Raw genomic sequence first — 25,936 nt, 5'->3', positions numbered from 1 at the left:
CCTGTTCCACATCCATATCCTGTTCCACATTCATAGCCTGTTCCACATCCATATCCTGTTCCATATTCATAGCCTGTTCCACATCCATATCCTGTTCCACATCCATAGCCGGTTCCACATTCATAGCCTGTTCCACATCCATAGCCTGTTCCACATTCATATCCTGTTTCACATCCATAGCCGGTTCCACATTCATAGCCTGTTCCACATTCATAGCCTGTTCCGTATTCATAGCCTGTTCCACATCCATAGCCGGTTACACATTCGTAGCCTGTTCCACATCCATAGCCTGTTCCACATTCATAGCCTGTTCCACATTCATTGGCTGTTCCACATTCATAGCCTGTTCCACATCCATAGCCTGTTCCACATCCATAGCCTGTTCCACATTCATAGCCTGTTCCACATTCATTGACTGTTCCACATTCATAGCCTGTTCCACATTCATAGACTGTTCCACATTGATTGCCTCTTCTGCATTTGTTGCCTATTCCGCATCCATCACCACCTCCTCATTCCTTGCCTTTTTACTCATCCATCACTGACTGTATCGCTGTTGTACACCCGTCAGTTTTCATAGGTTGCCTATCTCACATTAGCTGGCTGCTATACGCCCATCTGCTGTCACACAAGCCCTCCGGGGAGCACTGTCACAACTGCTAAAAGCAATTAGATGCAGGGAACTACACACAAACCCAGGATTGCTCAGTCGTTAGGTTTTACACCATCACGCCAGGCAAACAGATTAGCCGCGGTAGTCCATCTAGCAGTGAGTCATCCTCACTTTATCTTCTCTCCGTCGAAGATAAACTGTCAGAAGTTAAAAATGGCCACCACTTGAGTCATCCAAGGCGTCTAACCAGTCTTCACATGAGACTGTATACCAAATGCTCGGATGCCCTTCCAAGTCGGGATAGACAGAAATAATCGTGACTCATAACGGACACGCTTTTTGGCATCCGGTCACCCCCTCCCTTGCGTGTGAACGAGTTCAGTGGCGGTCTGTGTCTTCAGGATCGGCGTGGTGTTCGTGGTCTCCGACGCCGACGACGTCGACGGGATGGACGACCCGGGCGTGGCCCTGCTGCGAGCGTTCAACTACATCGCCGACGACGTGGACAGCCAGCACGCGTTCGATGCCATCATATCGGTACGTCGGAAGTTCGCGTACCTCTCACTGCTCGCCCCTCTGTGAGCTAACCCACGCGCCAATCACGCTTGTGCACATCATAAGTGGGCTGGGCCTCGGAAGCCAACCACCAGTCTTGGACAAATTGGGGGATTAGCCAAAGTGTACTGGAATGAAACCATTTCAGGGAAGTGACAAGCATAATACTTGCACCATTAAGAACATAAGAATGTGTGCCAGTTAAAACCAGGCCATTCAGCCCATCAGCCTTGTCATTTCATGTACAGATGAGCAAAAGTTGTATTCTCCCTACGTGTGTGTTGGATCCTGCGGTCTACAGGCACGTCTCCCAGGGTTCCCTGTGGTGACGCACGCGGCGGGGGGTTTCTCTCGTTGGCAGATGTTTAACAGGGTCCCGAGCGGAGGCAGGCTGAAGGTGGAGCACGTGGTGGGCGTGCTGGCGAAGAGGTACCCTTACGTGGAAGTGAGCAGCATTCTGGGGGCTGACTCGGCCTACGACAAAAACAGGAAGGTGAGCAGACAAACCCCACCTCCCCGCCTCCTTCGCTCTCGCTCATTCGATATCAGGGTTTTTCCTGGCATGAGAAGGCTCTTTAGTGCTCCCCGTCATTGGGCCAGGGTTAATTTGGCTAACCCAATTGGATTTTGTGTGCCTCTGCTTTCTCCTGACACATCCGTTCGCAGCTCTGATTAGTAGGCGATAATTCCCGCATGCCAAGCCTGCCATGTCTCTCTCTCTTTCTCTCTCGCTCTCTTTCTCTTGTGCTATCTCTTTCTCTTTTCTCTTTCCTTTCTTGGCTTTGGCACTCACATTTTTAGGAAAACCCTGACTGTAACGTGCACTCTGTGTGTGAATTGCAAGTAGAAAACCAACTTGCTGTAAGTGTTATTCGTAGTTTTGTTCCACATCTGGGATCCTCAGAGGGAGGAGAATTATTTTTTTACTTTAGGCAGAGCGCATGGGGGTTGATCTTATTGAGCTACACTCACAGCTCTCTGCTGCCCCCTCAGGATGGGAAGAGTTATTACGAGCAGACGGGGGTGGGGCCCCTGCCGGTGGTGCTGTACAACGGCATGCCGTACCAGAGGGACCAGCTGGACCCAGATGAGCTGGAGACCGTCACCATGCACAAGATCCTGGACACCACCAGCATCTTCCAACGTGCCGTGTACCTGGTGATTCATCCCCTGCACCGACTGGAAAAATTCTGCAAAACAACTTCTTAAAGATTCTTTGCAGTCACTTTTTTATGCTTCTCCAGCAAGGGTGTCAAACTCAAGGCGCGCAGAGCTGCAGTGTCTGCAGGTTTTTGGCAGCTAAATTTTGCCTCTGAAATTAGGTGTGAAGACTTGCTATACTGCTAAAAGTTAAGTGCTAATAAGCACCTAACACCAGCCAATATCGTGTCCCTCCAGACCTAGTCTGATAACCCTGATCTACAGTGCTCATTAAGCTAATAGATAAATATTTAGACTCACTTTTTTTTCCCAAACGAACTAGAGAGAAAAATAATAAAAATTAATTTTGTTGTAAAGTATGTCGTTTCTAAGCGGGAGAGCTGGAGAATTAGCACTCCCTTTTGATTGGTAGTTCTCTAAACGGACGCACCACTGATTAGTTTAAATTTAAATCACCGCTGTGTGCTACATAAGCTTTGGTTGCCTTCAGGATTTAATTAAAAAGAAAAGGAAGTTTCGTGGTCAACTGAGAGAATTTCTAGAAAGTGATACCATCGTACCTGATGGGTGATGGAAAAAGGATTAAAATCTTTTTAAAGAAAAAGGAAAATTATTTCATTAACTGTTTACCTTCCAGGAACACTAGCCTGCTCTTCCTGGAATAATCCTAATAATCAAATAACTGCCACCCCTCATTCATATGTATACACACGCACACACACACACACACATACTCGTACATTGGATCACACACGGGAAGCCCCCATTTTGTCTACATCAGTATGTGCATCAAATGGAATGATTGTACGAGGCTCCATTTCAGTTTTTTTTTGCTTATATCTCTACTTGAGTGTAAGTCTTCGCAGTGCTGCTCTGTGTCTGAACCATGCCCTCCAGAACAGCTAAACTGAGCCTTGCTTCCCACAGGGCGAGCTGACCGGCGACCAGGACGTGGTGGACTTCATCATGAACCAGCCCAACGTGGTGCCTAGAATCAACTCCAGGATCCTGTCCACTAGCAGGAACTATCTGGACCTCTCCGACACAAGTGAGCCCAGCCCCGCACAGCCATGCCCAGCCCAGCCCAGCCCAGCCCAGCTTGGCCTAGCCTAGCCTCCTTTCTTGCATCCATTCAGGGGAAGGGAGAACCCATTGTCTGTTCTCAGTGCATTCTCCTAATTAAATTTCCCTTGCGCCACATTCATTTTAGAACACTTCGGCAACAAAGAAGCCATTACATCACCCCCACCAGCCGTAAATTACTGTTCACTCTCATAAAAAAGATTTCATTTCATTACGAATTGCATATTTATATGGAACTGCTTTGTGTTGGGCCCGGGCTCTGGAGAATACAGAGCTCTCAGGCTTTAGATTTCAGGCTGAATGCAGCTGGCTTTTTATTTATATCACTTCATTTACAAAGAGGGGGGGAAATAATCATATGTTCTGAATAATACACAAGGCCCATTTCTTCAGTTTTTCATTCAAAATGGAGAAATGCTTAGAAAATTGTTTTTTAAATCAAACTGTCATCTATAAATGGCATGTAATGTTCTCTGTAATTTAGTAGAAATGCAAACCCTGGCTTTGATTAAATTCAACTCGGTGGTGTAATGCAGGGAGGGAAAGATATATTAAATCTACAAATGCGTGTTGTTTGTTCAGTGTCGTTTCAACAAACCCGTGTTTTTTTTTTTTTAAACGTGGACTTCTTTGACCTCTCCGTTTTACACCAGCTCTGGATTTTACACCCAGATAAACATTATGTGAAAACAGATGTTTTCTGTGTTGTCAGGCTTAAAGCTAAGCTTTATTCACTGTTAACATATACCATGTCTAGAGATGAAATCAGTTTAAATAGTTTCAAAAAGAAGGGTGAAGTAACATTAGGCTGTAGAAGAACACGACCTTGGTTCAGACCGAATCGGCAGTCGCATAAAGGATTTCTCGGCCTCGATTTGCAGACAACTTCTTCATTGACGAATACGCCCGCTTCCTCTTCCTGGACACCAAGCAGAAGAACACGGCCGTGGCCAACAGCATGAACTACCTGACAAAGAAAGGTAAGAAGCCAGCCGTCACCGGCCGTCACACCCAGCGTCCAATCACTGCGGCCCAGCACGTTGGGTGCACTCCGGTGTCGTCTGCTCGATAACAGAGGAACGGCTGGGTACATGCAGTTCCCTTTTGCAGCTGTGAGATAAAGTGAATTTCAGACTGAAGGGCACTGATTGAGTGAACCGGCAAACCTAATTTTACTCCATAAAGAAGAGTGTGCCCCCCCCCCTCACCCTTTTGTGGGGCTTTAAAGTGACTAGTGATCCCTGTTCTTCACAGCAGGACACTTTATTAACTTATTTCGCTTGTTGCTGATGGCTGTCCATTTTTCCAAGGTGTTGGTATTGGCAAACGTGTTGGATGAATCCTTTTCCCTTATACAAATTTGTTTCTGAAAGCACAATGATTATTGAAAATACTGGAGTCATTGTAGAGATCTCAGGTAAAGATTGGTTACCACGAAACCAGCAGGTCCTTATTGTGTATTATAATCATCAGAGTATATAGTACCGTTTGCTAGTCACTCTCTTCATGTGGCTGTCTTCTTCCTTCCTTTAATCTGATCTTTTTGATTTAATGTTTCCTTTTCTCTTTCTTATCCAATATTTTCCCCCTCCCCATTGTGTGATCTCTCCTTTGCTGTTCCAGGAATGGCCACTAGGGATACCCACGGTAACTGTCAGCCAGTCTCTTTGCTAATAGAACCCATTGTGTATCAATCTGAACTTATTTAGCCGTGATCAGTCATTTTCCGTTCCCTCAATACTACATTTAGTTTTTTCAATCGCTTCTTCTTTCTTATCTCATTCACTAACACTCATACTTTTAAACATTGTTTGCCTGCATGTGTGTGCATGAGGTGCCAAGACCTTAGTTGATTTTAAAGTTTGAGGAGGGAGCAGTGCATGAATGAATGAATGAATCACTGCATTTATATAAGCACACTCAAAGTGCTTTACAGTGAGGAGTGGGAACTCATCTCACCCACCACTAATGTGTATCACCCACGTAGGTGATGCACGGCAGCCATTTTGCGCCAGAACGCTCACCACACATTAGCTAAGGTGGAGAGGGAGAGAACTTTTTTTTAGCCAATTATATTGGTGATCAATGAGCCAATCAGATTCTGCCAGCATACCCGGCCAGTATTTTACGTCAGTATTTTCCACTTGATTGGCTAAAGTAGAGCCGGCCTTTCTCTGTGAAGGCAAAGCTCCTGAAATCTGGGAGAAGCTCTCTGGTGTGACTGTTTGGCAACCTTCGGGTAACGACATGCCTTGGAACCCAATCCCGCATATGTTTTCTAAACCGAAATTATTTGGGCTTGTACCTTTTTTTTTTTTTTTTGGCCCCTAACCTCTTCACATTAATAACATTATCGTCGTCATGATTTCATCAACTTGTCATCATCAACTCTTACTTTACCCGGAGACCTCTTATGACAGAGACATGGTCAAAATGGTCGGGAGTGGGTACAGCTATCGACAGCCTTAGAACCGCAGAGGTTAGAACCTTAGAACCTCACAAAGATTGATAGGGCGACCAAATGGGGTGTGAAACCAGAGGAACATATGCAGTTACTCCTTGGCAAGCGCCTTATTATCACTGGTGCAAAAAGAGGTAGCGGATCACTAAAAAGGAAATGTATTGTTTGAAAAGCCAACGTAGAAAAAAAAAAGTTACGCATGAGGCCCACCCGTACACTACGGCGATCTTTAACTGGATGAGCCACCCAGCAGCACCCTCTGAGGTCCCACACATTGTACATTGAATGCACATGTGACATTGCATGAAGTGCGCCACTCGTTCAGAAAGACTGCATGGAGGCTTCACATGGAACAGTCCCATGTCCTGGGTATCCAGCATTCCAAGCCTTCGTTTCAGCTTTAACGCACGTGGCGTTGTTTTCTTTCCGTTATTTGCAGACGACAGCTACATCCGTCCAGTGACGTTCTGGGTCGTGGGAGATTTCGACCAGCCTTCCGGCCGACAGCTGCTTTACGACGCTATAAAGCACATGGTATGCAGGGAATTCTGGGTTATATATTAAACGGTCGTTGGTGAATTCTCTTCCCCAGATTGCATTAGTCATAATTGTACATTTCATAATTGTGTATTATGTCGCTGTTGCTGTCAACATAATGTTTTAATTTGTGTGTGAAAGTTATGCGCAGAGGCTCAATCTGTTGTGTGTTCCCAACAATTATCAGTGGGCGGGGGGGGGGAATGCATGGATTCATGTGTTTTTAATGTTTATTTAATGTGTGTAAAATAACTCAATCGTTTAGGGCATATAATTACATAGGAAATGTCAGAAGTGACATGTATTGTGAAAGTGGATAATTACCTTAAAATATTTAAAGTTTACAATAAAGAGAAAATTAGAATGGGAATTATTTTTAATGTGAAAATTACAATGGGAATAATAGTATGGAATTGAATGAAGTGTTAATTTAGTTTTTCTGCTCCCCCCCCCCCCCCCTCTTCGTGCAGAAAACCAGTAACAATGTCCGCCTCGGCATGATCAACAACCCGAGCGAGAGCCCGTCCAACGACACCCACCGCATCGCCCGGGCCGTCTGGGCGGCCATGCAGACCCAGTCCGCCAACAACGCCAAGAACTTCGTCACCAAGCTGTCTAAGGAGGAGACGGCCGGCGCCGTGGCTTCGGGGACCGACGTCGCCGAGTTCGCCGTCGGGGTGAGCGGCCGGCGTACCGAAACGCCCTCGGCGCGGTTAGCCCCCCCCCCGGTTAGCGTGGCCTTTCGTTACACCGCGCTGTCCCGCCTGAAGTGCTAGTCTGACCTTCGGCCATTTTAGAGGTGTTGAAGAAAGTGGAGGAGTGACCGATGCCTGCATTTGCTCGTATATGTATGGCGTTGATGTTGAAAAGGCATTTTCTGAATGGTTTGTTGGCGGTGATTGGTTTGTTTTCCCAGGGAATGGACATCCAGCTGTTCAAGAGTGCGTACAAATCCCCTAAGGTGGACTTCCTGCTCTCCCACGCGGCTTTCTGCAGAGACGTCCTGAAGCTGAAGAAAGGCCAGAGGGCCGTCATCAGCAATGGGCGGGTAAGAGCGCGGCGCACTGGCGCACTGGCAGAAAGACAGACAGACGGACGTAACCAACCGGCAGGCTTCTTGCAAAAAAAAAACCCTCAGACAAACCCAAGGCGTTCCAACGAGTTGACTTCCAAATGAAGGATGTGCCTCAGATTAGATTGGCCACTTGACACTGACGAGGTGAACTCTGCGGCTCCTCCCTCTCGCAGATCATTGGCCCGCTGGAGGAAGGGGAGGTCTTTAACCAGGATGACTTCCTGCTGCTGGAGAGCATCATCATGAAGACGTCAGGAGAGCGGATCCAGAACACTGTCCAACAGCTGGGTGTGGAGGAGCACAGGTAGGCTGGGCCTGGCTCCGTTTCGCTTTGAACAGGAACGCTGCGACCACTTCCCAAAAACGACACTGGCAAACTTGCACATGGGTGCTGATCTTATGCCAGACTGTAGGGGGTGCCATTTTCCCTTGTGACTAGCTTGGGTACTTTGAGTGGCCTGTATTTAATCTAAATCTTTAACTTTGATATGAAATTACTGTCTATTGAAGTTTTCAGTGCACACACACTTTGGCAAGTTAATGTTGGTCATTGCTAACCTCAGCAAATTGCATCTGTGAGCACAAATGCAAATATTGGGTTTCGACTGTTGAGTGAATGCAGGCCCTGCAGAAACTGTAAGAACCTCATCAGCAAAAGATCTGGAAATACACCTACTACCAAGTAGTCAAAACAATACAAGAGTATTCATAATACTTAAATATGTATTGCACGTAGGTGGTGATTTTTAGAGTAATTTTGGGTAAATGAAGGATATTCTGGGTTGACTGTGGAAGTGGACTCCCAGAGGGAATCTGAGGACAGGGAGTGCATTCTGCATTCAGGCCTGTTCCCATCACCCTGGGCCCTGCCTATGAAAAGGTGCGAAAAGCCTTGTCAGCCAGAGCAAAGAAATCACATTTTTTTGTAAAGATGGGGAAAAGGCCATTGAACTTCCTCCCGCCGCATTCTCTGCGGTAATTACAGGGATTTAACGAAGTCTGTCCGTCCGTTCGAAAGGAGGAAGGAGAAGGCTGTTATTAATTTTGCATTCGGCGTGCTTTTTCTCCCTGGGAGAGACGGGCGCTGAGACTCTCTAAGTGACATGCTAATTAGCCTCTCCGTAAACTCTGGATGCAATTAGAGCGCCGTCACGCTAGCCGTGCCAGCCCTGCCATTTATCATCGCAGCGTTGCCACGTCACGCGCACACCCCCCTCCCACCCCGACAGCGGTGAAAACGTGTGTGTGTGTGTGTGTGTGTGTGTGTCTCACCCAGGGCCAGCGATCTGGTGATGAAAGTGGACTCCTTGCTGTCCTCTCAGCCCAAAGGGGAAGCCCGGATTGAGTACACCTTCTTCGAAGACCGATACAGGTACACCCCCCCACCCCCCCAAATAAATAAGTAAATGCCTAAATTGCACTCATTTCCTGATTGTTGATCAGGAAAATTAACAAAACTTTACCTTACATGTAACTTTTGATATGTGTATATGTAAATATTAAGGGCTCTGAACGTTGTGTACATAGACTTGTTGTGCTGAAAGTTGTGTACATACAGTAGACTTGCTGTGCTGAAAGTTGCGTTCATGGACTTTCTGTGCTGAAGGTTGCATATATGGACTTGCTGTGCTGAAAGTTGCATATGTAGACTTTCTGTGCTGAAAGTTGCAGATGTTGAATTGCTGTGCTAACTGAAAATTGCATATATAGACTTTGCATGCTGAAAGCTGCATGCACAGACTTGCTGTGCTGAAAGTTGCATACATAGACTTTGCATGCTGAAAGTTGCATGCGCAGACTCACTGTGCTGAAAGTTGCATACATAGACTTTGCATGCTGAAAGTTGCATGCATAGACTTACTGTGCTAAAAGTTGCATACATAGACTTTGCATGCTGAAAGTTGCATGCATAGACTTACTGTGCTAAAAGTTGCATACATAGACTTTGCATGCTGAAAGTTGCATGCATAGACTTTGCATGCTGAAAGTTGCATGCACGGACTTACTGTGCTGAAAGTTGCATACATAGACTTTGCATGCTGAAAGTTGCATGCACAGACTCACTGTGCCCAAAGTTGCATACATAGACTTTGCATGCTGAAAGTTGCATGCACAGACTCACTGTGCTCAAAGTTGCATACATAGACTTTGCATGCTGAAAGTTGCATACATAGACTTTGCATGCTGAAAGTTGCATGCACAGACTCACTGTGCTCAAAGTTGCATACATAGACTTTGCATGCTGAAAGTTGCATACATAGACTTTGCATGCTGAAAGTTGCATACATAGACTTTGCATGCTGAAAGTTGCATGCTTGGACTCACTGTGCTCAAAGTTGCCTGCTCCCCGGTGCGATTCTACGCGTTGACATCCCGATCAGTGGAAAGGCGGCAGGTGCCCGTGTCACCGCGGCAGCGCGAATCTCACCTGCTTCCTCGCCTGCTATTTTCAGCCGCGTCAGCACGTCGCTCGGCGCACTTTCACACACGCCTCAGACGCCTTAATCACATTCAAATGCCACGGCGGCGCTTCTGGTCCTGTCGCCAGGTTTCGCTGGCTCTCACCTGACCTCTCAACAGGCTGTTAGGAGCCTTCGGCAGACGAAAGGAAGATGGGTAGCGCGTTCCAAATGGGAATGCTTTTTTTTATGTTGGCAGTGCTGTAATTTGTGTATGCGCTTCTGTAGCCGACGTTTTCCGGCGCGGGCGTCCCATCGTAACGGCGTGTTTCGTTCCCCCTCCCAGCGCCGTCAAACTCAGGCCCTCTGAGGGCGAGGTGTATTTCGACGTGGTCGCCGTGGTGGACCCCGTGACTCGGGATGCCCAGAAGCTCGCCCCCCTCCTCCAGGTGGGTGTGACCTCAGCGCCGTCCCCTCCCCATCTTCCCCTTTTCGCTGTCTGTCACAGAGTCCAGAGGGCTTCCTGTTCTCTTAATGGCTCCAGTGCACGTCTGCGATTTAATACTTTTGTGTTAATAAAGGTGTGGTGCTTGTGTTTGAATGCTGTCATTGGCAGTGGGGTCAGTGTGTGTCTGTAATTGTGGGTGTGGTTGGTGGGTCCAGTGTGTGTCTGTAATTGTGGATGGGTCAGGGTGTCTGTATGTCTGTAACTGGTGGTGAAGCTGGTGAAGCTGGTGTTTTTTCTGTAATTGGTGATAGAGTTGATGTGTTTCTGTTATTGTAGGTGGGGTTAGTATGTGTTGGTAAGTGTTTTCCTCTCTGTCCGCGGGCAGGTCCTCAGAAAGCTCGTGAACGTCAACCTCCGGGTCTTCATGAACTGCCAGTCCAAGCTGTCCGACCTGCCGCTGAAGAGGTAGGCGCCTCGATGCGGAGGGCACAGCTGCGGGCAGGACTGTGCTCGCCTTCTCTCAGCTGGTCACTGTGCCAAGGCATGCCGAAGCCTGGCTGGGCTTGGGTTACGCGGCTCAGTCAGGTTTCCATGGTAATGCCTGAACTGCACCGTGTCAATGTTTTGAAACTAACCTGGAGTATTGCGCAATGGGCTACGCGCTTTTTTTAAATGAATGTTTTGGAGCTGTGCGTTTTCTTTTTTTTCCTCCCAATCTGGAATGGCCAATTGTATATCAGCACACATTACTGCTGTCATATTATTGCATCATTATTATAACTGGACCCTTGGATTTCGGCACGGGAGAGGCAAACGCATTCTCTCCTCTGAAGCGTGCAAAGTCAAGTGCCTTCACTCATCACTGCAGCCCGCAAGGGTCAGAAGACACTTATTAAAGACTTTAGCACATGCCACACCTTCTAGCACACGCAAAACTAATAACACAACCAATGATTGGTGCACAAGATACCATGACCAATCACTGGCCATGTTGTTGGTTTGTGTGCACTTGAAGGTTTTGAACATGGTAAATCAGGCCCTTAATGTGCAACTTAAGTGGACTTGCAGTGCTCCTGATTGGCCAGGGGGGGGTTGCTGGAGAATGATGAAACTCCCACTCCTGTTGGCTGAACCTTCCCTATTGGTCCCTGGGCAGCCAATGTTGTTGGCTAATGTCCACGGCTAATAGCTATGGCTAATCGGTTGTATTGTCTGAGGGGGAGAAGCATGTATTGGTGCTGCGTGTGATTTGTCGTCTCCTCTGCCCTCAGTTTCTATCGGTATGTGCTGGAGCCGGAGGTGTCCTTCATGGTGGATAACAGCTTTGCCCCGGGCCCTGTGGCCACCTTTCTGGACATGCCTCACTCCCCCCTCTTCACCCTCAACCTCAACACGCCCGAGAGCTGGATGGTGGAGTCGGTGCGCACGCGCTACGACCTGGACAACATCTACCTGGAGGAGGTACTGCTGCAGAGCACCTGCTGTGCGTGTGTGTGTGTGTGTGTGTGTGTGTGTGTGTGTGTGGGTGCACATTTGTGTGTCTGTGTGAGTGTGTGTGTGTATGTGTAAGCTACAGTGCTCTCCGCTCCTCTGCAGGTGGAGGGCGGTGCGTGTGTGTATGTATTTGCGTGTGTGCGTCTGTGTTTGTTTGTGTGCATGTATGTGCGTGTGTAAGGTACAGTGCTCTCTGCTCCTGTGCAGGTGGAGGGAGGTGCGTGTGTGTGTGTGTGTGTGTGTGTGTGGGGGTGGGTGTGTGTGGGTGCGTGTGTCTGTCTGCGTGCGTAAGGTACTGCGCTCTCAGCTCCTGTGCAGGTGGAGGGAGGTGCGTGTGTGTGTGTGGGTGCGTGTGTCCGTCTGCGTGTGTCTGCGTGTGTAAGGTACAGTGCTCTCCGCTCCTGTGCAGGTGGTGGGAGGTGTGTGTGTGTGTGTATCTGTGTGTGTCGGTGCGTGTGTAAGGTACAGTGCTCACTGCTCCTGTGCAAGTGGAGGGCGGTGTGTGTATCTGTGTGTATCTGTGTGTGTGTGGGTGTGTGTGTGTATGTATGTGCGTGTGTAAGGTACAGTGCTCTCCGCTCCTCTGCAGGTGGAGGGCGGTGCGTGTGTGTGTATCTGTGTGTGTGTGGGTGCGTGTGTGTGGGCGTGCACATCTGTGTGTCTGTGTGAGTGTGTGTCTGCGTGTGTAAGGTACAGTGCTCTCCGCTCCTGTGCAGGTGGAGGGAGGTGTGTGTGTGTGTGTGTGTGGGTGTGTGTGTGTATGTATGTGCGTGTGTAAGGTACAGTGCTCTCCGCTCCTCTGCAGGTGGAGGGCGGTGCGTGTGTGTGTATCTGTGTGTGTGTGGGTGCGTGTGTGTGGGCGTGCACATCTGTGTGTCTGGGTGAGTGGTGTGTCTGGTGGTAGGTACAGTGCTCTCTGCTCCTGTGCAGGTGGAGGGAGGTGTGTGTGTGTGTGTGTGTATCTGTGTGTGTGTGTGGGTGCGTGTGTAAGGTACAGTGCTCTCTGCTCCTCTGCAGGTGGAGGGAGGTGTGTGTGTGTGATCTGTGTGTGTGTGTGGGTGTGTGTGGTACGTGCCCTGTCCTCTGCGTGGAGAGTGTGGTATCTGTGTGTCGGGTGTGTGTAAGGTACAGTGCTCTCCGCTCCTCTGCAGGTGGAGGGAGGTGTGTGTGTGTGTATCTGTGGGTGTGTGTGGGTGCGTGTGTAAGGTACAGTGCTCTCCGCTCCTGTGCAGGTGGAGGGAGGCGTATCTGCGGAGTACGAGCTGGAGTACCTCCTCCTGGAGGGGCACTGCTTCGACGTCACCACAGGGCAGCCCCCCCGCGGCCTGCAGTTCACCCTGGGCACCGCCTCCGACCCCGTCATCGTGGACACCATCGTCATGGCCAACCTGGTGAGACCCGCCGCGCCTCCTCTCCTCTCCTCTCCTCTCCTCTCCGCCCGCCCCCTTTTACCCGCCCGCCCGCCTCCTCCTCCTCCTCCCACGCTGACCTCCTCCGCTCTCTCCTCCCCCCCTCAGGGCTACTTCCAGCTGAAGGCCAACCCCGGGGCCTGGGTCCTCAAACTGCGCAAGGGCAGGTCGGACGACATCTACAAGATTTACAGGTGCGGCTCGCTCCCTTTCGACTCCCGCGAACCCGCCGCTGATGTTTCACCGATCTCACCCTTCTAGAACTCTCCGGAATCCCAGAAAGCTCGCACAGTTTGGAAAAAGGAGCTCAAGCACACGTCGTCTTAAAAAAGCTCTGACGGGTAGTTTTAAAGAACCGCCCGTGCTGTTTCCCTATTCGCACCCTTCTAGAACTCTCCAGAACCCCAGAAAGCTCGCACGTTTGGAAAATGAGCTCATGCACTCGCGATCTTAAAGCTCTGACAGGTCGTTTCAAAGCGTAATGGTAATACTGTTCTCACTGTTATTATTAAACGTTCTCCAAACTGTCACTGTAACGTGGCTATTACTGTTAATTTCGTACGTCGCTTCGCGGAGCTGTTGACAGAGAAACGGAAGCGGTGCTAAAGTGCTGGCGTAGATGACGGCTAGCCGTAATTGGAAACGCAAACGTCAATTCGCGAAATTAGCAGGCGCGGAGAGAGAAACTGCACTGCGCTTGTAGCTGTACCGAAAAGACCCCACGGAACGACCCCGTAACGACCTGAAAACGCGGCGTTACCTCAAACCGTACGTTTTACGTCGCGCCAATTTAAAAAAAGTAAATTAACTCGGGTCATGACGCCGCGCTCGCGGCGGCTAACGGAGGAGAGGTGCGCTGCTCTCGCTTCGATCGGTGTTCGGGGATTGAATCTGTCTTCCTCTTCCCCCCCCCCCCCCGCCAGCCACGAAGGGACGGACTCCCCGAGCGACGCGGACGACCTGATCGTGGTGCTGAACAACTTCAAGAGCAAGATCATAAAAGTCAAGGTAAGCACCTCGCGGCGGGAAAAACGGAGTCGTCCATAAAACCCGGCGATGCGGGCGGCGGTGTGTCGCATTTATTTTCAGCAGTGTATCGTTTTTTTAAATTTTTTTTTATGAAGTCGGAACTGTACGTGCGCGCACACACACCTGCCCTACCTCGCTGTTCTTTGGGAAAGTCTGCTGAAGACTAATTGTGATCTTTTTTTTAAAATGTATTTAAAAAAAAAAATTTTATCGCCTTTCTCGGCACCTTCCTATTCCCTCAAGGATACTCATGTCTTACAAGAGAAATGTTTACTAGTCTGTGACAGTCTGTCCAGGCTTTCCCAATTATATAACCACATTTAGTGTTAGGTATGGTTTTTTTTTCCCAATTTACATTACAAGTATTTAGCAGTCTTATCCAGTTGTGTAAAAACACAACTTTTTACACAGCATTTACTTTGCATCCATTTATACAGCTGGATATATTACTGACTCAATGCAGGTCAAGTACCTTGCTCAAGGGCACAAGGGTACCTGGGTATCGAACCTGTGACCTTTAGGTTACCGGACCAGTTCCTTAGCCGTTATACTACACTGCCGCCCATTTCCAGCGGACTCCGTGCCCTTGTGTGACCTCCTACTTTTGAGTACTTTCTCATTCAGCGAAGACACAGTGATGGCTCCGTGGATTGGCTGGTCTCCATTAACGCTGCGACAGAGCAGCGGTGTGTTACTGGAACGCGTCCTGACAGCAGGGCCGTAGCTCTGGGACGGGGGAGCCCTTGGGGTTCGTTTCGGGCGAGGGGGGGACCGTTATGGGGGGGGGACGGGCTGTCGGGTTCGATCCGTGTCCTGGCGATTGGGGCCGCGGTTTTAGGCCAGCGGAAAAAAAAGTTTTACCCGTGCTGGCTGGGGACGGGGCCGTCATCGATCGGTTCTGCTGGATCGAGGCCTCGGGAAAGTCATCTGGGAAACGTCCCTTTTAATTTGGCCTCGTCCCCTGCTTCAGTCCCTCCCTTCGACGCTGTGTGGCTCACGTCCACAGTTTCATCCTCTTTCTGTGGAAGTGCTCGATCCCCAGCTTCATTCTCATTCTGTACTGAGCAAGCATTGTAAACTCAGCTTTACCCGCTTTGTGTGGTAATGAGCAGGTGTTACATCCCCAGCTTCAGCCTCTTCCTGTAATAATGGGCAAGTGTTACATCCCCAGCTTCAGCCTCTTCCTGTAATAATGAGCAAGTGTTACGTCCCCAGCTTCAGCCTCTTCCTGTAATAATGAGCAAGTGTTACATCCCCAGCTTCAGCCTCTTCCTGTAATATTGAACAAGTGTAACATCGCCAGCTTCAGCCTCTTTCTGTAATATTGAACTAGTGTTACATCCCCAGCTTCAGCCTCTTCCTGTAATAATATGGAAGTGTTGTTTCCACATCTTCAGTCTCATTCTGTGATAATGATTGAGTCGTACATCCCCTGTTTCAGGCTTTTTTGAAATAACGGGCCAGCCTAATCCCAGCTTCACTCTGTGTTATAATTGGCAAGCCTTATTTCCTTTGCTTACCCTGCAGTACTATGTTGTACCTGTCCTCCTTATCAGACTTGGGCAGCGGGCCGGGTACGCATGTCATAATGCAGAGGCCTCAACGAGACTCACAGGGTTTGCACAGTGAGACAAATGAGGGGTATGAACAAATAAAATAAGGAGGCCATATCTTACGCAGTCTTTAACGGAGCAGTGAGGCGTTCCCGTTTTAGCATGGTAAATGGTAAATGGACTGCATTTATATAGCGCTTTTATCCAAAGCGCTTTACAATTGATGCCTCTCATTTGCCAAGAGTTAGGGTTAGGGTTGTGTCTTGCTCAAGGACACTTCGACATGCCCAGGGCAGGGTTTGAACCGGCAACCCTCCGACTGCCAGACAATCGGTCTTAGCTCCTGAGCTACGTTGCCCCTATGTAGCACCTGTTCCCTCACAAGGTCTCTCTGTTCCATCAGGGTCTCGCTGTTCTCTCAGGGTCTCGCTGTTCCATCAGGGTCTCACTGTTCCCTCAGGGTCTCGCTGTTCCCTCAGGGTCTCGCTGTTCCATCAGGGTCCTCCGCGGTTGCTTCCCTCAGGTCTCGCTGTTCCTCAGGGTCTCGCTGTTCCCTCAGGGTCTCGCTGTTCCTCAGGGTCTCGCTGTTCCATCAGGGTCTCGCTGTTCCTCAGGGTCTCGCTGTTCCCTCAGGGTCTCGCTGTTCCATCAGGGTCTCGCTGTTCTCTCAGGGTCTCGCTGTTCCATCAGGGTCTCGCTGTTCCCTCAGGGTCTCGCTGTTCTCTCAGGGTCTCGCTGTTCCATCAGGGTCTCGCTGTTCCCTCAGGGTCTCGCTGTCCCTCAGGCTGCTTTCTCTCAGGTCTCGCTGTTCTCAGGTCTCCTGTTCCTCAGGGTCTCACTGTTCCATCAGGGTCTCGCTGTTCCTCAGGGCCTCGCTGTTCCCTCAGGGCCTCGCTGTTCCCTCAGGGCCTCGCTGTTCCCTCAGGGCCTCGCTGTTCTCTCAGGGTCTCGCTGTTCTCTCAGGGTCTCGCTGTTCCCTCACAAGGTCTCGCTGTTCCCTCAGGGTCTCGCTGTTCCCTCAGGGTCTCGCTGTTCCCTCACAGGGTCTCGCTGTTCTCTCAGGGTCTCTCTGTGCTCCGTTTCAGGTTCAGAAAAAGCCGGACAAAATGAGCGAGGAGCTCCTGAGCGACGGCACCACAGAAGACGACTCGGGATTCTGGGGCTCTCTGACCAGGTGGGTGCGCGTCACACAGGAAGTACTCCCACACTTGCTTTGCCCCTCCCCCCTTCTCCTTGAGTCATTGTCCACCCCAGCACTCTGTCGTGTCAGTCTGGATTGTTGGCGCATACTCATTCCTGTGCATACTGCCTCTCTAGAGTTCTTGAGAGGAGAACAAGTATTCAAGCATGTAATATCGGCTGTTTTTTTTGGCTGTTTTGTTACTATTTGTATTTGTGGTTGTCAAACCGAAAATCTGTTCTTAAAAAGTGCCTCTGTTATATTCTCTGCAGAGGATTCACAGGGGGAGCAAAGACTGACGAGATCAAGCAGGAGAAAGATGACGTCATCAACATTTTCTCCGTGGCTTCCGGACACCTGTACGAGAGGTTTCTCAGGTGAGACCACAGGGGCAGTTAATACGTTGGGCCAGTTTGGGCTGTGGGGCAGTTGGCCTGGAGGGGGTAGTTCATGTGACCAGGGTATTTTTGCTGATTGGTTTTGATGATTTTTTCCAAAGTGTTTTTACCAGCGTATTTCAATTGTCAAAATGTTGAATGAATCTGCAATAATCTGTACAATTTACGTTTTTTTTTCACGGTTAACTTGCAGGATAATGATGTTGTCAGTCCTGAAACACACAAAAACACCAGTGAAGTTCTGGTTTCTGAAGAACTACCTGTCTCCATCATTCAAGGTAAACAGTTGTGCTTGTATCACATAAAGTTCTAACCAACAGTCATTGAAATTGCTTTAACTTTGTTTGATTGAGCCTATTTTTACTCTTGACTGTCGCGTGTTCAAATCCTGAGTGGGATGCTACTTTTGTAGTCATTAATAAAAAGAATTGGGGGAATAAATATAATTATTTAAATAGCCAATGAACTGATTTGAAACGAGAACTCGTACTTTTCTTTGTATATCAAGGCATGCTACCTCATTTGAAATAAAAAATGTGTCGCACTGTCCTTTGGCAAGTGTAGCATTTGGTAATGTTTACTAACGTTCTATGGTAGCATGGTGAATCGAAGCGTAACTTGTGAGTCGCAAGCCTGCTTCCCTAACGTGCTGCACTGTCGCCCGTAACGGTGCGGCTCCTTGCAGGAGTTCATCCCTCACATGGCGGAGGAGTACGGGTTCCAGTACGAGCTGGTCCAGTACAAGTGGCCGCGCTGGCTGCACCAGCAGACGGAGAAGCAGAGGATCATCTGGGGCTACAAGATCCTCTTCCTGGACGTGCTCTTCCCCCTCGCCGTGGACAAGTTCCTGTTCGTGGACGCGGACCAGGTAGGGTCGCCGCCGCCGCCGCCGCCACCCAGCCGTCGGTTCCGCTCGCTCGCGCTCAATCACCTGACCTCGCAAAGGCTTATGGGTCAGGGTGCAGCGGCTACTGTCTTGGACGCTAGCAGCGCCCGCCCTTTTTACATTGACTCTCAATGAAATCATAGCGTTAGCGATAGCCTGTCTTCTCATACGGCACTTGTAAAGAAGAGCCCTATCTACAAACCATTTTCCTATAGGAAATATGCAGCACTTCCTGTTTATTTTAAGGTCTTTTAAAGAGAGCTGTTGGCTGAATCCAGGGCGACTGCAGCAGAGCACTGATAATCACTGGCCCACGCCCACGCTCACCGCTTCTGCTTATTGGACGGTTTTGCATGACTTTTCTCAGGGTCGGAGTATTTCTCCCCTTTTTTTTTAAGGAGTGCGGTCTTCGTTCTTGCAGTTCTGAGCTTTTCTAGCCTGCTGGGTGTAATAAGCTGTCGCAGGTGTGCAAATGTCATGCTTCCAGTGATTGTGCTGTTGATTTAGCCTCGAAGAAGGTACCTTTCAAGCATAGGGTGCCATTTTCTGAATTTCTACCCAGCTATTCGGTTGGTTTTTTTATTATTTTTTATTTTTTAAACTTGTTCATGTGGATTGCATTGTGTTCTGTCCAGCGCTGTGAGCTTGTTAGAGAATGTTCAGGTCTGCAAGGTTACCTGGCAGCCAGCCATTGGGAATTGTCACAGTTGTCAAATGCTCCCAACCTTTTAGAAAAACTTTCTGCATAACCTGCAAGGTGTTTGAGTGAAGTCCTCTACTGCCCTCTCAAGGCTGCTGTGTGAAATTGGCTTTGCTCTCTCTTAAATCCGCTTGAGCTTATGGTTTTGCACATAAAAAGGGGACAGGTGATGAATTGTAAGCTAAGCTGACGTATTAAGAAAGGCAGCTAGCTGGCAACGGTGGATTGAGCTGAAGTTCTTTGAGAGCAGACTCGACCCGCTTTTCGTGCTCTCCGCAGATCGTCCGCACCGACCTGAAGGAGCTGCGAGACTTCAACCTGGACGGGGCGCCCTACGGCTACACCCCGTTCTGCGAGAGTCGCAGGGAGATGGACGGCTACCGCTTCTGGAAGTCGGGCTACTGGGCCAGCCACCTGGCCGGCCGCAAGTACCACATCAGGTAAGGGCGCGTTCATTCCCCTCTCTGACCCAATCACTGCTGGTTCCCGGCCCTTTCTGCCTGAGGTGGGACCCAGTTTTGACAAGCTCCTGCTCCTCTCATTCACAAGGTTTCTCTCTCTCTCTCTCTCTCTCTCTCTCTCTCTCACACTCACAGGGCCTCCTCTGTCTCACAGTGGCCTCTCTCACACACAGAGCCCCTCCCCCATTCACAGGCCTCTCTCACTCACACCCTGCTCCAGGTCTCCCCTCTGATTGTGACTCTCTCTCTCCCCCTGGCAGTGCCCTCTACGTGGTCGACTTGAAAAAGTTCCGGAAGATTGCAGCCGGCGACCGGCTGAGGGGACAGTACCAGGGCCTGAGCCAGGACCCCAACAGCCTGTCCAACCTGGACCAGGTCAGTGCCTCCCTTAATGGACTGTTTCTGACTCAGCCTGCACCGTGGAAATAAGACTACTTCGCTTTCACGGCTGTGTAAATCATTCTGCTATTCTACAACTTGTGGCTGCGCAATGTCTTCCCCAGGGTTCGGAGCATAACCTTATAGTGCTTTGTGAGCTTAAGTGTAGAGCTCAGTCTGGTACTGGCTTTTGTCCTCAGCTTCGCCAGCAGGGGGCGGTTGGCCCTGCCCTGTCCTGGAGGCCGTAGCATCGATGTCACGGTGGTGTTTTTGTTTCTTTCTCTTCTGCCAGGATCTGCCCAACAACATGATCCACCAGGTCCCCATAAAGTCCCTGCCTCAGGAGTGGCTGTGGTGTGAGACCTGGTGCGACGACGCCTCCAAGAAAAAGGCCAAGACTATCGACCTGGTAGGAGATATCTGGATCTGGTATTTCTGATTGTGTGTTTGTGTGCACGCACGCGCATGTATTTTTGCGTACATGCTTGCTGCTTGTGTGTGTATGTGTGTGTTTAGGTGTGGGTGTCTCTGTGTGTGCTAGAGTGTGTGAGCACGTGTGTCTGTATCTGTGCATCCCCACGTGTATGCATACAGGCTTGTTTGGGTGTGTCTGTGTGTGTGTGTGTGTGTGTGTGTGTGTGTGTACATGTGTGTGAGGATGTGTGTCTGTATGCACACACGCTAGTGTATCTGTGCATCCCCACGTGTATGCATGCATGCTTGCTGCTTGCTTGTGTGTGTGTGTGTGTGTGTGTGTGTGTGTGTGAGTATGAGAAAGCTTGGGGTGGGTTGCTGTCACATTATTTATAGCTAAGCTGGTGCCGGGGGGGTCCAATGATTTTTCAGGTTTACCCCTGAACCAGGGAAAGCGTCACATTGGGCATAACAAGCATTTATCAAAGACCCCCCCGGCTCCGCTAGACCTGGCAACCGGAATAACAATAGGCGGCGTGCCGGAGAAAGAAAAAGGGGGGGTTTGTCGGTGCGGCTCGAACACAGCGGCGGCGTCCCCCCTGTGCTGAACCGCGCGGGACGGATGGATGCAGCTCCCCTGGTGTGTGTCTCTCCGCCCCGCAGTGCAACAACCCGCAGACCAAGGAGCCCAAGCTGAAGGCCGCCGTGCGCATCGTGTCCGAGTGGAGCGACTACGACCAGGAGGTGAAGAGGCTCCAGGGCCGGCTCCTGGAGGAGAAGGAGAAGGAGAAGGGCGCCGCCGCCGCCGGCGGCAACGGGACGACGCGGGAGGGAAAGACAGGTGTGTGTGTGTGTGTGTGTGAGGGGGTGAGGGACAGGTGGAGAAGAGAGAGGCGGAGGGAAAGGGAGAGACAGGCAGAGACAGGAAGGGAAAGGGAGAGGCGGAGAGGGAGGGGAGGAGGGAGAGGCGGAGCGGAAGAGGGAGAGGTGGAGAGGGAGAGAGGGGAGAGCAGGAGGGGGAGGGTAAGAGGGAGAGTCGCATATCCTGAAAGTCTATCCTGTTGTCGACACCTGCGTCACGCGCTCTCGCCGCTCTCTCTTCCTCCTCCAGATGGCGGAAAGCACACGGAGCTGTAAGCTGCGGCGCTCTGGGAGAAGACAGCACACGAGCTCTGTTTAAAGAGCTCCTTTCTGGGGTTTCGAAACCTTTTCCCAGAGCACAGCCCGCGGTCCTACTGAAAGACTTGACACGACACTGAATGCAAATTCAACTTTTCTATGGGAGAAGAAACATTGGGATGGGGGGGGGGGTGGGGTGGGGTTTAGGAATATGAGAGGTGGTAATCTTTGGTGGGGGGGAGGGGGGTGATTCTGGCTGTTTTGCTGTTGCAAGGGGCGGGGGGGTCATTTTGGTAATTACAAGGGAAAAGGTCAAATCTGCCAAGAGGGTTCTCAAGGACGGGTAAATTGGGACAGGGAGGGCGCCTTGCTCTTCACTCCTTGCCTCTAACCTGTCCAAGGAGCTTCAGTGCATACGTACGCCTTGGGTGTCTGATCTAGGGTGTCTGATCTCGGGTGTCCGCACCCAATAGACCAGCAAAAAAAAAATCTGAAGCCAAAAGCCAGAATCGTAAGTCAGTCTTGCCCAGCAGAGCAAAACGTTTGAGGTTCTTTAAAACAAAAAAAAAAATATATATATGATAATTCATAGGGTGCATTATGAAGAACAGGCCTCTTCTGTTTCCGGTGTCTCTTCGGGAAGCAAAATGGCGGCCCGGTTTCAAACAACTCGTCTATGTCGCCATCGCCCCAGCCCGAGCCGCCTAACATTTCAAAATGGCAGCTCGTGCCCTCGGCCGCCTTCGACACCGGCTGTGAATCTGCATGCAGTTGGCGAGAATGGTGTTCGAAACGACAACAAAAAAAAAAGAACGCGGAATGAATCCCCCCTCCCCCACCGTTCTGTCGCTGTACGTAGCAACGTTGGCCCGAGGCTGGGGAGGGCGTGGCTCTGGAGGTTTTACCATGTTTTTTTTATTTTTATCCCGGGTTCGGGCCCGGCCCCTTCAGAGGAAAAGGTTTGAGTCTCAGGGAGGGTGGTCGTCCTCGTGTCTGTGGTGGGTGGATTAAAACAAAAGCCAAAAATTCAGAGGGTTTCACCGAGGGTTTCCTCCTCACCAAGGGTCAACAATGAGAAGAATTCTATGTTAAGCAGACTGTTTAAGCCTATCCAGCTGCTCCGAGCACATGTCCTCTTGGACTGAACTGCACACAGATTTCTATCACTGATCGCTTCATGTGTGTGGATCTGCATAGATTCCCACGGAATACAGCTAGCCTTGAAGAACAGTTTTATATGAGGTAGATGGGTTTGTTCTTCAGGGAGGCTGCCTCCTCTTGCCCTTCCTGGTTTGACTGGTTCGACACTGATAGGGTACGAAGTTCCAGCGCACAAAAATTGGGCGAATGAGACCGAATTTAAAAAATGTTATCAATCGACGTCATTGCACTTTAAATTATTATGGATTGCGTTCTTGGCCGCAGCGCCGCGTTGCGAATCATGGAGAAAATTATTTTGTGATGTCATTAAGCCCCGCCCGCACTGCTACGGGACAGTTGCAGTGCGGCTGCTGTTCTGCTTCTTCTTCAGTCTTCACGGTCATTTTGAGCAGTGAGTTGTGCTCCGGTGTTCGGTTAATAGAGCTAGTCACGCGTAACGACAGAGGCGAATAGCGCGTGGCTGCTATTTAAATCCAACTTTCGTTTTAATCTGTCTTTACAACGGCGCGTTTTGAAATCATGGAAACTTCGCCGTTCTCCTCCGGTCAGTCTGGAAGCAACCGCCGCGCTCTTTCAGATGCGCACGGTGGGCCAAACGAAACGGAGCGCGCAGCTTCCGCAGGCTTCTACCAGCTGTTTACTGACGTCTCCACTTGTGATCGCTCATTGTTGTTTCTCTGTACTTTTTTTTTTTTTTTTTTTAATCAAATAAAAGTAATGCATTTTTGACATCATTGGATGACTTTAGTCACCCGTGGATTTTTGGCTTTATGTACTGTTAACTGTGGAATATAAATATTTTTTAATTAAAACACCCATGTACCAAAACCGAATGTGTTTTTATTACATCAGTATTTATACAGCATATGCATTTTCTTTTTTCGTTTTTTTCTCGCCGCTGGTAATTAGTACACAATAGTTATACTGTACCGACCACTGTTACTTCGTTTTTTTCCCTGCGTGAAATGAATTCTTATTGGTCATCTTGGAGTGGAGTCCCTTAGTGTTCCCCAATGAAGCACGTATTGAACGCTGTTGTTATATAATCCTCTAAAGCAATGTCTCCATTACTGTGGGTGCTTTACATCGAACGCGATAGAGATCTGTGTATTGAGACATGCGTTAGTTCAGTTTCCACTGTGTTGCTTTTTTATAGGAGTTGGTGCTCGATCTGATATTGGTTCACTGTTTCCTGCAGTACTGTTATGTGAACACATGATGGCAGCATGTGTCCATTTTTTCATATCTACAGTTGAATCCCAATATTATGTCAAGTTTGTTCTGTATTTTTTCCTGGTTAGATTTTGCAAGGCTTATTTTACTGATGAAACGGCCAAATATCAGTCATACACTTGAATATCCTGTGCCAGCGAAATAATGTCAAAATAATTAACACAATGATACTTTAAATTTGATTTTTTTAAATGCTGAAAGCAATTAAGTGATATCAATGCATACTGAGGGTAGATTTAGTTTGGCTCGTTTGGAGACCATGTTTATTGTTGAATTAGCATGGCATTTACATTTTAACCAATCAGCAGTGTTACTGTTTAGTGGACTACCAATAGGAAGCAAATGTGGATATCTATACAGAATGCACAAGCTGCATCAGAGTTTAGAAATGGCATGCTTTAGAAATAATTTTATTTTCCTATTTAACTTGAAACAAGTGTGTCCTTATCTTGGGAAAATAATTTTTTTTTCTAATTTTCTTGTGATAATGGGATTTTCACAATTTACCAACATACAAGAAGTTAAAATCTGATTTTATTGTTGGGAAACCATCTTTGTGTACATTATGTGCATTTTGACTGGGGTATTTGGGCTGAGATGTATATATTTTTTTGAACATGCACATGCAACCTACAACACACACGGTTCATTTAGCCTGCTGTACTTTTACGAGACTGGATGTTTAGTGGCGCACTTCAGATTGGATACAGTTACACTTGCCTGTAGCCTCCCGGCGACGGGTCTAAATCACAAACTGTAAAGTGTAACGCTTGGCTCTCTATGGCCTGGGAACCTAAGCAGTTAGCAACAGCAGGGCTTTAATGATGGTGTCTGTCAATATCATTAAGAGCAGGGCAGGGGAGCCGGGTGCATCGTTTACATGGAGACGGTCCTTTTGGCCCCGATCCTCCCTTGCTCTCTCGCCTCATCGTTACCATGACTACTCCCTCCACCATTGCACACCCCGTCTTGGGAACGTGCTGGCTGTCCCCTGCCCCCCCCCACCCCCACCCCCCGGCTTGTTTTCATCTGTTAAAGGGGAGGCGCATTTTGCATGTGGATGAGTTTGTCTCTCCCTCCCTTCCCCTCTTCCTTCTCTCCTTCCTGGTCATGTCACCACGGAGTGGAATCCCCAGATGAGGGGTGGGGGGGGGAGGGTGGGTTGCCATAGCGAACGGCCAATCCCAATCCTCCAGAAAGACGAGCGAGGTGGTCTGACGCGGTTACGGCAAGGTTATAAGCCCATAACGATCCGTCCCACACACCTGCCGCCGGTCACTCATTGACTCACTGATTACGAGCCTCCCAGGTCTGTTGTAAAACCCGGAGACGTCACTGTACCGTCTCGCCGCTACAGTGGCAATGTGGAGAGAGTGGCCCCGAGGATTGGGATGCTGTCGCTATGCTCTTGCACAAAGCAAATTCTGCCAGTACATAAGAGTATTGTGAGAAGCCAGGCCACTAGCTAGGGATACGTATCTGGAATGATTTGGAGACTGGATTCAGACCTGCAACTAGAAGGTCGCTGGTTCCAACTGCAGGTGGACTATTTCTGTTCTGCTGCTCTGGTCTGGTGTATTGTTCTGTGTAGTTGGGTGATGCCTGTTCAGCTCGGGCGAGTGCCTCTCAGCAGAAATTTGTCCGCCGAACAAACAATGCATCAGGTATGTGGACATGTTCTCCCCCCGTGGAGAGCCATGAGTGATCTCTGACAAGCTCCTCTCCTCCGTCTCCCTCTCCGTTTGTGGCTTTCATCTGTTCTCTCTCGTTCCCCGTCTTCAAAGGGAGGGGATGTGGATCCGGATCGATCCCGGAGCTGAGCAAAATAAACAACCACTGCCCCCCCCGACCCCCCTCTGAAGATTGTGCTCCTTCAGTGGCCAGTATCTGTCCACAGACTTCCTCTTGTGTCCTTCCCTCTGCCATCTCTTTTTTCCTCCCTTCACCCCTCTTTTCCTTCATCCCTGTTTCATCATTGACCCCTATACTGTCAGGAAGGACAATTACAGACATGGCACTGAAAAGCCAGATTTTGCTCCTAGTCTGCAGTGGCACAAGATATTATCTTTTCAAAAGTTTCAGTGTCTAATCATGCCATAAGCGACTGATCCAAGAGAAAGTTTTGCATGTTCCGTGCACAGCAACTGAGGATTTGAATTTTCTCAGCTGTCCTCAGTTAGCCTTTCTTT

The 25,936-nt window shown here is 49.3% G+C and overlaps 1 protein-coding gene across 4 annotated transcripts in view; it reads left to right on the top strand.

Moving 5' to 3' along the window:
* uggt1 (UDP-glucose glycoprotein glucosyltransferase 1) overlaps nt 1–23,342 on the top strand; it is a 36,508-nt gene extending 13,166 nt beyond the window's left edge. For 3 of the 4 annotated variants that reach the window (XM_064338851.1, XM_064338854.1, XM_064338852.1), the window contains exons 16-41: nt 1,015–1,150; nt 1,530–1,661; nt 2,162–2,326; nt 3,257–3,377; nt 4,294–4,392; nt 5,036–5,059; nt 6,313–6,407; nt 6,881–7,087; nt 7,327–7,458; nt 7,659–7,789; nt 8,762–8,857; nt 10,231–10,333; nt 10,718–10,797; nt 11,604–11,793; nt 13,059–13,217; nt 13,344–13,429; nt 14,159–14,243; nt 16,903–16,991; nt 17,270–17,374; nt 17,589–17,673; nt 18,081–18,263; nt 19,261–19,421; nt 19,703–19,817; nt 20,113–20,229; nt 20,898–21,075; nt 21,346–23,342. In XM_064338851.1, the coding sequence (XP_064194921.1) occupies nt 1,015–1,150; nt 1,530–1,661; nt 2,162–2,326; nt 3,257–3,377; nt 4,294–4,392; nt 5,036–5,059; nt 6,313–6,407; nt 6,881–7,087; nt 7,327–7,458; nt 7,659–7,789; nt 8,762–8,857; nt 10,231–10,333; nt 10,718–10,797; nt 11,604–11,793; nt 13,059–13,217; nt 13,344–13,429; nt 14,159–14,243; nt 16,903–16,991; nt 17,270–17,374; nt 17,589–17,673; nt 18,081–18,263; nt 19,261–19,421; nt 19,703–19,817; nt 20,113–20,229; nt 20,898–21,075; nt 21,346–21,371 (3,100 nt within the window). In that variant the 3' untranslated portion in view covers nt 21,372–23,342. The remainder of the gene's footprint in view (nt 1–1,014; nt 1,151–1,529; nt 1,662–2,161; nt 2,327–3,256; nt 3,378–4,293; nt 4,393–5,035; nt 5,060–6,312; nt 6,408–6,880; nt 7,088–7,326; nt 7,459–7,658; nt 7,790–8,761; nt 8,858–10,230; nt 10,334–10,717; nt 10,798–11,603; nt 11,794–13,058; nt 13,218–13,343; nt 13,430–14,158; nt 14,244–16,902; nt 16,992–17,269; nt 17,375–17,588; nt 17,674–18,080; nt 18,264–19,260; nt 19,422–19,702; nt 19,818–20,112; nt 20,230–20,897; nt 21,076–21,345) is intronic. The other variant, XM_064338853.1, reaches the window with a different exon arrangement.
* Nucleotides 23,343–25,936: the final 2,594 nt, after the last annotated feature.

Source organism: Anguilla rostrata, chromosome 6 (assembly GCF_018555375.3).
Source record: "Anguilla rostrata isolate EN2019 chromosome 6, ASM1855537v3, whole genome shotgun sequence".
In the NCBI taxonomy this organism is placed as follows: Eukaryota; Metazoa; Chordata; class Actinopteri; order Anguilliformes; family Anguillidae; genus Anguilla; species Anguilla rostrata.
Note: the sequence above shows the minus strand (reverse complement) of the source record. Positions and strands in the feature narration are given on the sequence as shown.